Raw genomic sequence first — 12,027 nt, 5'->3', positions numbered from 1 at the left:
GTTCCCTCTCTTCATCCCTCCTTACAGACATTTCCCAACACTGTCTCCAACGGGGTCTGACGCTGGGCAATGGACTGGACAAGACCCTGTCCTCCTGGCTGCTCAGACCCAGGCTGTCCTGATTGAAAAACCACTCAGAAGAGAAAATAGGCCAGAGGTTGTCAGTCAAGGGCTGGAGTGGGAAGACAGGTTGACAAAGTTGTGTGGGAAATTTTCTGGTGTGATGGAACTATTTATGTCCTGTCCTAATCGTGGTGGTGGTTACACAACTGTATGCATTTGTGGAGCTGAACAGAACGGTCCGTTAAAACTGTGAGTTTCACTGTATCTAAAGTGTATGTAATGATCTTTTCTTCACCCAGAGTGTCTTGACCCCAATTGCTTTTGGATTCTCTAACTTGTGAGTCAGGAAATTTTCCCCTCTTACTTTTGACTTCCTAGGTGCATTCCTGGAAGGCACTGGGCCCAGTGCCTGCATCAGCTCCTTACTACACTGGCAAATCATTCCCCTTCTGGGGACCTGTCTTCGCACCTATAAAATAGGGCTTTGTCCCCCAAGTCTCGGTTCCCTACACAGGGCTGCTCAACTGGATGCCCAAGTGCCCTCTAAGATCACAGCTGACGCCCCCAGAATGCAGCTCTCCCATTCTCTCCCCACCTCTCCAGCCCCTCCCTCTCTGGTCCACCCTGGATGTCCGGTTCAGAAGGGTTTGCAGCTTGCGGCCTCCCCGGTCCCGGCTCTGTATTGCTGGGCCTTGGACATGTTGAGCAGGCAGGGATCAGCAGTGGGGGCTCCAGGCCCTGTGCCCCAGCGCCGGTTGGGGCAGCCCGTGCCGGGCGGGGGCGGTACCCACCAAAGTAGAAGCCCTCGTGCTGGTACTTGGGGTTGAAGAAGACCCCGCTGGCGTGGGCGTTGACGTCGGCGCCAGCAGCGATGAGCAACGCAGTGACGTCTCCCTGCCGCCGCTCAATGGCGATGTTCAGTGCCGTCTGCCCTGCGGACAGGGTGGGGATGGGGGAGGGTCGCTCAGCGGCTGGGCCCTGGGTGACGCCTCCTCTGGGGCCTCCACACCCTCCACAGAGCCACAGCTAAACACTAGCTGCCTGTCTGGTCTGTGTCGCCCAGCTGTCAAGAATCCCAGCTTCATTCTTTGCTCCATTCATTCGCATGGACGCAAGGAATATTGATGGAGTGACTGCTCTGTGCTCCCGTGCCAGGCGCTGGGGACAGGGAAGTACATGGGGTGTGGTTTTGATTCTTTTCCTCGAGACGCTCACGGTCTCACTGGGAATTAAGTGCTATGATACTGGGAGGGGCAAGGGCTGTGGTACCTAGGGCAGGAACTCTTAACATAGCCGGAGGGGGGCAGGGTCACAGTTCCCAGAAGTGACCTCTATGCTGAGACCGCTTAAGTTTATCAAGGCTGGGTGGGCTGGCTCAAGACTTCGTAGGCCAGGTTAAGAGGTTGGAACTTTATCCTGAACACTGTGGGAAGTCATAAGGCATTGAAGCAGGCAAGTGACATGACCAGAGTTTGGGGTTTTCTACCTGTGTATTTTCCCATCACTCTGGGTGCAGAATTGGAGGATGCATTAGAATCAGCCCAGATTTGTGAGGAACTGTCGCTCCAGAGGAGAAAGAAATGCTGAGGCCCAAAGACCCTTAGGAGAAAGAGTCCTCAGCATGGCCTGAGGGAGTGATTGGGAGAGAAGGGGTGACTAGCCCAGGAGCTGGGAGAATGGTGCCCCAGGGACTGAGGAACAAAACAGGGGAGCAGTAGCAGGAAGGGGTTGGAGGGACCTTAACCCTGTTGGTGGAGGCTGTGGAGCCTCCAGATGGAAGGGACTGGAAGGCTGGGGGTGGGGAAGGGTCTCGGAATGCCCCACCAGAAACAGCATTTTCCAGAGAGAGGCCACCGTGCCGTGCCATACACAAAATAAAGTCCTGGTGGATTAAAGAACTTGGCGTTTAAAAAAAATGGAAAGTTCATTTATAACTAACCTTTTGGCAGGGAAGACCTTCTTAAGCAAGTTATAAAATGCAGAAACAACCACAAAAGAAAAACAAACATGTTTGATAAGATAAAAACTAAAGCTTTCTGTATTTCAAAAGACATCTTAAAGAAGGTTAAAAGGCAACTGATAGGCTGGGGAAAATATCTGAGATATAGAGACAGTATGTTTTTAAAAGTTCCTGATATATTAGCCAGTAGACAAACAACCTGATAGAAAACTGAGAAAAAAATTATTAACAAGCACCTCACAGAGAAGAAAATTCACAAGGCCAATGAAGAAAGTGAAACCTGTTTGGAATCATTGATAATCAAGAAAATGAAAGTTAGAATCTAACAAGTTAACACTTTTCCACTTTTCACCAGCCAGATTGGCAAAAACCAAAACCAAAACCAAACAAAAGGATAATTTCCAATATTAGTGAAGGGTGAGGGAATGAGTATTTGGGGGAGAATAAAGCAGTACTTTTTGGAGGCAAATTTGGCAATTATCATTATACATTTCCTTGAACCCAGAAAATCCAAATCAAAGTATTTTTCTAGAAATGTGCACACTGAGCACAGGGTCACAGACAAGAATGAGCACTGTGAGATATTGGCGAGGATGCGGAAAAAGGGGAACACTTTTGCACTGCTGGTGGGAATGCAAACTGGGGCAGCCACTCTGGAAAACAGTATGGAGGTTCCTCAAAAAATTATAAATAGAGCTAACCCTATGACCCAGCAATTGCATTACTAGGTATTTATCCAAAGGATACAAAAATGCTGATTCGAAGGGGCACATATATTCCAATATTTATAGCAGTGCTATCAACAATAGCCAAATTATGGAAAGAGCCCAAATGTCTATTGACTGAAGAATGGATCCAGAAGATCAGGTACATATATACAATAGAATATTCCTAGGCTATCAAAAGAATGAAACCTTGCCATTCGCAACAATGTGGATGGAACTAGAGTGTATTATGCCAAGCAAAATAAGTCAGTCAGAGAAAGATAAATATCATTTGATTTCACTCATATGTGGAATTTAAGAAACACAACAGATGAACATAGGGGAAGGGAAGGAAAAATAAGATAAAAACAGAGAAGGAGGCAAACCGTAAATACACAAAACAAACTAAGGGTTGCTGGACGGGTGTTGGGTGGGGGTGGGGGATAGGTTGAATGGGTGATGGGCATTAAGGAGGGCACTTGTTGGGCTGAGCACTGGGTGTTATATGTGATTACTCACTGAATTCTCTCCTGAAATCATTATTACAATATATGTTAACTAACTTGAATTAAAAAAAAAAAAAAGAATGTGCACTGTGCTATTGTCATCATGAAAAATTAGAAAACATTCAGATAGCCATCAACAGGGGAATAGTGAAATTAGCCACAGGATAGCCATCCTCAGACTAAGCAGGTAAAAGGAGGCAGATGCTTCGGATTCTGTGTCTCCATTTCTCTCTGTCCCACTCGCCTCTTTCTCTCTCTCAAAAGTTGATATTAAAAAAAAATTTTTTTTTAAGTAGACAGACTTTCATACAGACTCATATTCTGAGATGGGAAGGTATCTGAGGCATATAGTTAAAAAGAAAAAAAGCAAGCCGTAGAACAATGCAAACAGCACCATACTATTCTATGTTAAGGAGGTAAGTGAATAAATAAAACCATCTACTTCTATGTGCGCATAGACACATGTGTAGAAAGCCTGGGAAAGTCTTCCAAGTCTACACACCATAATAATCAGTTCTGGATTGGACCGTAGGAAATAGGCAAAGGATTCTTTTTTAACTTAATTTAAATATTTAAATGTTTGACAATGAAACTCTCTTCATGTGTTATTTATGTAATTAAAAATAGTTATGTTGAATCTCAACAATGGATATATAATGGTTCACTAAGCTAATATCTCAAATATATGTTTTTTTTTAATTTTTTTTCAACGTTTTTATTTATTTTTTGGGACAGAGAGAGACAGAGCATGAACGGGGGAGGGGCAGAGAGAGAGGGAGACACAGAATCGGAAACAGGCTCCAGGCTCCGAGCCATCAGCCCAGAGCCTGACGCGGGGCTCGAACTCACGGACCGCGAGATCGTGACCTGGCTGAAGTCGGACGGTTAACCGACTGCGCCATCCAGGCGCCCCTCAAATATATGTTTAAAACTTTTTTTTTTCAACGTTTATTTATTTTTGGGACAGAGAGAGACAGAGCATGAATGGGGGAGGTGCAGAGAGAGAGGGAGACACAGAATCCGAAACAGGCTCCAGGCTCTGAGCCGTCAGCACAGAGCCCGAAGCGGGGCTCGAACTCACGGACCATGAGATCATGACCTGGCTGAAGTCGGACGCTTAACCGACTGCGCCACCCAGGCGCCCCTAAAACTTTTAATAATAAATGTTTTAACTACATAAATTGCCTTGGAAAAGGCACGTTTCTGAAGACCTCTAATAAAATGCTAAAAATTATAATATTTTAAAAGTGGTCTTTGGATCGTCTTAGCAGCATATGGAGGAAATATTAGTTATCTTTGGATCCTCTTGGCAGCAAACGGAGGAAATATTAGCCTCTGCCTGCCGGGGGAACTGAGACTCAGAAAGAAAAGCAAAGTAACATGCCCAGAGTGAGGAAAAAGAGGACACTGGTGGTGCTGGAGCCCCTTAGCCCCAGGCGGCAGGCAGCACCCAGGACTGAAGGAAAGGTGGCAGAAGATACCATCAGAGGGAAAAAATGGGGTGGGGTTGGTTTCTGGGAAGACAGAAATAAACGGCTCTTCCCACCATGCGGAGAGAGAGTGGGTGCTCACAGCCCCCAACAAGCCCACCAGCAAAGAAGGAAGGGGTAATGGGAGGCTGAGAAAGGGCAGAAGTCAGGGGTTGCACCTGGGACAGCAAAGCCTTAATACACTAATCTTCATTTATTCACCCATTCGAAAAGCATTTATTAAGGACATCTTATGTGAGACGCCAAGCATCCCAGGGAATCCACTATGGGCAAGATAGACTCCATCCCCACCCTCAAGGGGAACATGCTACTAGAAAAGGGAGTATGTAAGTCCCTGTAATGCTGACAGGAAGAAAGGGGGACAGAAGGGGACTGAAAGGGAGAAGAATCAGGACAGATAAGCCTGAGGCACTGGCCTAAACCTCCTTGGCTACAAGACTACTATCAACTCCCTGGTGGCAGGCTGAGAACATTTTATAGCTCATCCAGTTTCTCTCTTTGCTTTGGCCACCAGGGAGCTCAGTGTGCAGCTCAGCACTCAGTGGCAGCAGTCTTCCCTGTGTTTCGTCTCTTCTGATCAACAGTGTGGAGTTTTCACAATCTTTGACTTTTTCCTGCATGTAACAAAAACCCTTTAGAGAGTCTGTAGTTTAAATAAATAAATGAATAAAAATTAAAATGACTTTCTCCCATGAGAAAAGTTGAGGGCCCGAGCTAGACCATCACCTGCAAAGAGCAATGGTTAGCACCCCATGGCATATCAGCAGGATGGCATCCAGTAATTCCTGAGCCCAGCATCTCTGTACCTCATTAGACCCTAATGGGATGTGTACTGAGTCCAAAAACTCCAGGGAGGACACATCTTACAGATTATTCACAACAGATTTGCTGGGCAGTGAAACACCGTCTCAGATTTGATCTCCCTGCCCCTCTCCAGCCCATTTAAGAGAGAAACCACAACACTGAGACCCAAATGGGGTGGTTCATGGTAGCGATGACGACAGTTGCCATGTGTTGGCCTCACCCAGCTGTCTGACAGATTCTCTGGCCTTCTTTCCATTGCTCCAGTGTGTCAAACTCATTCCCATCTCAGGCTTTTGCCCTTGCCCTGCTCCAAATCTTTTGTCACCACGTAGGCCGCAGGTCAAAGGTTACCTCCCTGCTTATCCACTCTGAAGTTGCCTGCCCCCAGTCACATTTGATCCAATTACCTTCTATTTTATTTTCATAGCATTTTCCATCTAAAATTACCTTATTTGGAGCATTGGCCTACATCTGTCTTGTTCACCACTGGACCCTGGTGCCAAAGACAATGCCTGGCATGTGGTCAGTGCTCAAAGCTATCTGCAGAACAAAGGAAGAGAGGCGTGCTTGCTATGTGGTGCTAATGCTAAGTGCTTTCTGCAGTGACAGCAGTGTCCCTGCGTGGCCTGGCTCCCACCGGACCCTCTGCAATCCCTGTCTGCACGGCAGCATACCTTCGTAGGCCTCCTCTGTGTATGCAGCGTTGATGAACCTGTCCAGGATGTTGTTCTCTTCAGCAAAAGCCAGCAGGATCCGCACGATCTCCTTGGTGTTGGGGTTGATGTTTAACAAGGCCTTCATCAGGCAGGTCTTCCCCGTGTCAGAGGCCGTCAGCTTGTGCATAAGGAAGTCTGCAGGGAGGGAAACAGAATGAGCTGCAGGAGGGGCCTGTCTGCTCCTGGCGGGGTTGGGGGGGGCAGGGTGTGGGGGCTGCAGGCTCAAACCTCTAGACCCTGCTCCAGGCCCTCCCCTGCTGCACACTCCCCTCCTCCCTCTCCAGCTACTCCTCCCCCAAGGCCCCGGAGAGGCTTATCTGAGGCCTTTTGCTCTTTGCTTTCTGTACCCTCTCCCTTATAAGGGACAACCTCACCCACTGCGTGGCTTTCCACTGTCCACTTCAGTGCTGACACCCTGAAATCTCTAGCCTGCCTCCTCCTGGGAGCCTACAAATAAAGCTCATCACCTCCCCCTAACAAGCTACTCCCCAAGCTAACAGCTTGGGCCCCACCATCCACCAAGTCACCAATGGCACCACCCTAGACTCCTCCCTTTCTCTCGCCCTCCTTGTCCTTGAGTCCAGCCAATTCCACTGCTGAAGAGCTGGTCACCTTCCCCCACTCAGATGCTGCGGTCCCCACCTCGCCTGAATAGCTTCCTTCCCATCCGCCATGCAGGAGCCAGACCACGACTTTTACCTGTTTAAGCCCTTTCATGGCTCCCCATTGCCCTCAGAGCCAGGTTCAAAGTCCCCAGCCCAGCATTCTGGGCTCCTTACACGCCCTCCTCACGGGCTGTCATGGGGGAAGGTTGACAGCAGGAGGCACGCAGGGCCCCCAGCCCTGTACCGTCTCTGCCGGAGCCAGGCACTGACCAGCCACTTCCAGGCCACGGCGTCGCTTGCAAAGCTCCTGCAACTCCACCAGCAGCTCCAGCAGCTCCTCCACGCTGCCCTCTGACACGGCTGCAAAGATGCGCTTCTTCAGCCGCCTCTTTTTTCGCCTCTGCTCTTCCTTGGCCAGGTTTGCACTGAGGCCAGAAAGTGTTTCCAACTCACCACACATGCACCCCCACCCCCACTCACTCCCCTTCCCCGACCAGAGCCACGATGCCTGCAGGGTGCTACAAAGCCCAGAACCCCCTCCATTAGTGCTCCGGGCCCCTGGGATCCGTGTCGCCCTATGCAGGCTTCCCTCCTAATCCAAAGGCAATCACATTTTTTCAGCTCTGCACTGACGGTGTGGTACCTGCTTCAGATTCTGTGTCTCCCTCTCTCTCTGCCCCTCCCCCGCACACTCTCTATTTCTCTCTCTCAAAATAAGTAAGTTTTTAAATACACACACACACACACACACACACACACACACACACACACATATATATTTAGATACACATAGTAAAGGTGATTAGGAAGAACTATTAATGGTGATTACCTAAAAAAGTATGAGAGTAGAGGAAGGAAAATCCCACTTTCATCTTTTGTGGTGTCTGAATTGTTTAAATCTATCTCTCTGGGCCCCCACACTCCGAATAGGCAACCATGGTAACGCACATTCTTTTGTTTGTGTGTGTTCTTGCGGAAATGCATATGATGTTTCATGGTTTATATGCATATATTTTTAAGTTACGTAGATGGGATTGTGTTAAAGTTCTCATTCTGCTTCATACTGTGGCTTGAATGCTTCACAATGAATGGGTAATACTTTTTATAGTTTATAAAATGTAGTACTCCCCTCCCCCCACAAAAATGCATATATGCCGCAGCCACAGGCCCAGACATTCGTCCCAGCCCCCAGGAAGGGAGGCTTCTTTCTCTCTCCTGGGTCCTGGTGCCCGTGCCCCTGACACCCACCTGGTGGACACCGTGGGATGAGAGGAAGGGCCAGGCTCACCTGGGACTGTTGGGATTGGACGGCGTCTCTGTCACGTCGTCCTGAGGGGACTGCGGAGAGTCCATGTCATCACAGTTGCCAGAGAGGCTGGAGGGTGGGGGAAAGGAAGAGGGACACAGGAGTTTAAAACTGGACAATGGTAGCATGCCCCAACCGGGCCTGGCCACGTGGCCCAGAATGAGTCACTGCCCCCGCCCCCTGGAACTGAGGGCTGGGTTGGCAGGGGGTGGGGATGGCTGGGCAGGGGGGCCGGGACTCACCACTGCCGGATGTTGGAGTCCATAGGCTTGGAGAAGACGGGGGGAGAGGTCTTGGAGACTGTGGGGTTGGGATCAAACCCTTCTATCTCCAGGAAGAAGTGTGCACTGTGGGGACACCCAAGCAAGGCCATCAGAGCTGGGGCAGAGATTGTCCACCTGTATGTCCTGCAACCCTGCTTCCAAGAGTGCCCAGCCACACAGAGCACTCGCTCTCGGCCAGCTCTGTGCTGGACCCCGTCCCTCGTGGCCTCACTCTTCCCTCACAGCAGCCCTTGAGGATGGGTACCATCCCAATCATCCACATTCCACAGGGGGGCCTGAGGAGGCTCTGAGGTCAAGCGACTTGCCCAAGCTCACACAGCAGGCAGGCGGCAGAGCCAAGATTCAAAGCTGGGTTTGGGTGACTCTTGTCACTAAAAATACTGAGTAGATGAACACAGGGGTCTCTACCGGGGTGGCCTAACATCTTAGGGGACTTGCCTGTCTGCAGGTGCAAAGGACCCACCAGCGATGGTGAACATGGCAACAAGAACCACAATTTCCCATCATGCCCCCCAACTGCCCCTCTGGCCTCAGATCTGAAGAGCCCTGCCAGGGAGAGGACCCTAGATGCTGACATCTACAAGGGCCTTTCCTGGCTGCCAGGGCACAGTCCCCACCCCCACATTCAACCTCCTTTGACCACCTCTCATATTGTTTTGTTGGCACAGAAAATAGATCTAGAGCAGTGAGTGGATATAAAAGTTCCGGGTATAGGGCTAAGAACCCCTTGTGGAGAAGGAAAACTCAGGAAAGCACTTTGGACAGTGGAGGCAAGGAGCAGTAGAGGGGCAAGTGAAGGGCATGCTTTCTCCCAGGGCTGGAAGAGAGACTTGGGTGCAGGGTCTGTGACCTGGATAAGCCCCAAGGAAAGGGACAGACTTACTGCCCCATGAGAGGCAAGACACAGACCCAAGATAGGACTCCCTAACCAGACATAGCCCGGCCTCACCTTTAGACACGCCCACAAACACAGACACGCCCACTCTCGGAACCCACAGTCACACACTCAGGGACAAGCCTTCTCATGACATCCAGAGTAGTGAGGATCAGGCTGGCGGTCAGTTGTAGCAATACTCCCCACGCCGTGGCTGCTGCAGCACACCTGCTGGCTCGGCGACCTCACCTGGGAACGATGGCCTTTTGCCACCTGGCCTCTCTCCTCAGTGCCTTTGCTGCCTGCCTCTTTCAGGCCCAGAAGGATCAACACACTCCCTCCTTTTCTCACAAGACCACAGAAGAGCTCCCAAGGTATGATTCCAGCCATATCAAGTTCAGAAGGAAGGGCATCAGGGAAGGGATCATGGCCTCATTCTACAGATGAGGGAACTGAGGCTCAGGCTGGAGCAGCAGCTCATCCATAGTCACCCCACCAGGCTAGAAGCTAAGTTGGTCAGAGAACCTGACTCCTGATTCCAGCCTCAAAGTTTATACCACTATCCACACTGCTCTCCCCTCAGCCCTCTGGATCTTCCAGCCAAAGCAGCTCTAGGGATTAGCTGCAGGTGGAAACTGCCCAACATAGGCACTTCCCAGGATGGGGCAGACAGGAGGGAGACTTGGGTCTTGCCTGGAGAATTCCTCTCCTCTCCAGGCACACACAAACCTGGAAGTCTCAGAACAATTCCAGTACTTGGGTGGGGACAGAAATGCGTGGGAGACAGGGCTGGCTAGCACATTGGGCCTCACCCTCCTATCTTCTGCCCATCAGAGGAACGTTCTGATCTGACCTGAAATCAAATCCATCTTCCAAAAGAGAAGTAAACCCCTGATGGGGAGCCCAAAATCTGGGTTCTAGTCTGCCTCGGTCTCTGCCTCTACCTCCTGTATGCCCCCAGGATGGAGAATAGTCGGGCCAGATAATCCCTAAGGCCTGGACTCTGGAGCCAGGACAGCTCTAAAATCATCCACGAATGGACTGTGCAGCTGAAGTGGGCATCAGAGGCCATCCAGTCTGATCACCACTCTTGGCATCCCTGGAGTGCCCCAGAAATGCCACCCTAAAGCTGTCCCTGCTTGCCTGGGCTCCTCAGTAGTGCATCTACTCGATAAACGTTTATTGAGCACCCACAGTGTATCAGGCACTGTTCTAGGAGCTGGAGATTAAACGGTGCACAAATGGGCAAAGATCGCTCTGAAGAGCTACTGTTCTAGTGAATTGGTCAGAACTGGCCCCACGGATCGGACCAGGGCATAGCACAATGAGGCCATTTCTTTTCCTGCTCCAGACAACACACTGACCTTCAGCTGTAAGATCCTCAGTGGGAGGAACTACAACTGCAATGTCCTTGATTCTCCAGAACCCAGCACTAGCTCTGACACTCAGAAGACTTAACAGAGGAGCAGAACATGGACAGGTAACGTATGAAAGATAAATGCGAGGAAGGAAAAATGGCTGGTCAGATAGATGGACAGATTAGTTGGATGGGTGAATAAGGTGGATAGATGGGTAGATGGTGCACGAATGCATGAATACAGGGAAGGCTAGATGAATGGATGCGTGGATGGCTGAGGAATGAGTACTTGGGTGGGCAGATCAGTGGGTAGATGCAGAGACTGGTAGACTGGCCCAATAAGCAGGTAGGATTAAACCTTAAACTTTAAATGTTGGGAGGTTGCATCCCTCAAGTGACTCCTGTTGGGCTCTCATTGCCCAAAGCTTTCTTCTCTTTTTCTCGGTCTTGCACATGAAGCTAAGGAAGGGTCCCCTGCCTCTCCTCTACCTCTCCTCCTTCTCAGGGCCTCCTCCCAGAGTCCAAAGGGGCCTCAAGGATGGAGCAGAAAATCAGATCATGACAGCGTCTATCTACTCCAGGCCTGGAAACCAAGGCCCCCAGGGAGGGGAAGAAATATTTCCTTATCTTACTGTGAAGTGTCCTCCCTCATGCCGAGGAACTGTGCTAAGCCACCAGGACACTTAATCATCAACTTACCCCCTCTGTCTCTTGTTGTCTCACCTGCTCCTTCACTGACTCACCGACTTACTTAAAAACTACTAATATGCTCAGTGTAGGAAACCTGGGGAGCAGGGAAGGAAGAGATGACCCTTCTATGGATCCTGTCCTCAGAGATTTCAACCAAAGCTAGGACATCATCCCAATAGGCACCTCAGTCTCTTTAGGGAGGAGCTGGGCTATGGGATCTCAGGGGAAGAGAAGGTTCTTCAGTTGAGGGCAGGGACCAGAACAGGCTTTGTGCTCTGTCACTGTGGGACTTGCTCTGGATCTTGGAGCAGATCTGTGGCTTGGAAAAATCCCCAGAAGCAGAGAGCACAACATGAGAAAAGCTTCCATGGCAGGAAGGCAAGGACTATGTCTGAGGAAGGAAGGTCTGGTGGCAGGGAACAAGAGAGTTGAGAGCTGGGCTGGAGAGATAACTGACTGTGAGCAAGGACCCAATTCCTGGGATGGGGAGCTGCTAGATCATGAGGGCCATCCCACACCTGCCCTATTTGCCACTGCACATGCCACATCTCACCTGCCATCATGACAGATGGTGAAGTCTTGGCCATGTGCCATCCTAGCTCCTAATATGCAGCATATGCTGTTTGTTTGTTCCTACCTTTGATCCAGACCAGAGGTCACCCCAAGTG

At 50.0% G+C, this 12,027-nt stretch overlaps 1 protein-coding gene across 7 annotated transcripts in view; it reads right to left on the bottom strand.

Annotated features, from left to right (window-relative positions):
• The window catches only part of TRPV3 (transient receptor potential cation channel subfamily V member 3), a 37,568-nt gene that overhangs the window by 20,090 nt on the left and 5,451 nt on the right, over positions 1-12,027 (bottom strand). For all 7 annotated transcript variants that reach the window (XM_019817326.3, XM_019817325.3, XM_019817324.3 and 4 more), the window contains exons 3-7: positions 8,397-8,501; positions 8,137-8,223; positions 7,119-7,273; positions 6,202-6,378; positions 855-995 (exon numbers count right to left, since the gene is read on the bottom strand). In XM_019817326.3, the coding sequence (XP_019672885.1) occupies positions 855-995; positions 6,202-6,378; positions 7,119-7,273; positions 8,137-8,223; positions 8,397-8,501 (665 nt within the window). The remainder of the gene's footprint in view (positions 1-854; positions 996-6,201; positions 6,379-7,118; positions 7,274-8,136; positions 8,224-8,396; positions 8,502-12,027) is intronic.

Source organism: Felis catus, chromosome E1, assembly GCF_018350175.1.
Source record: "Felis catus isolate Fca126 chromosome E1, F.catus_Fca126_mat1.0, whole genome shotgun sequence".
NCBI classification, from domain to species: Eukaryota; Metazoa; Chordata; class Mammalia; order Carnivora; family Felidae; genus Felis; species Felis catus.
This window is presented reverse-complemented; position numbering and strand designations above follow the sequence as displayed.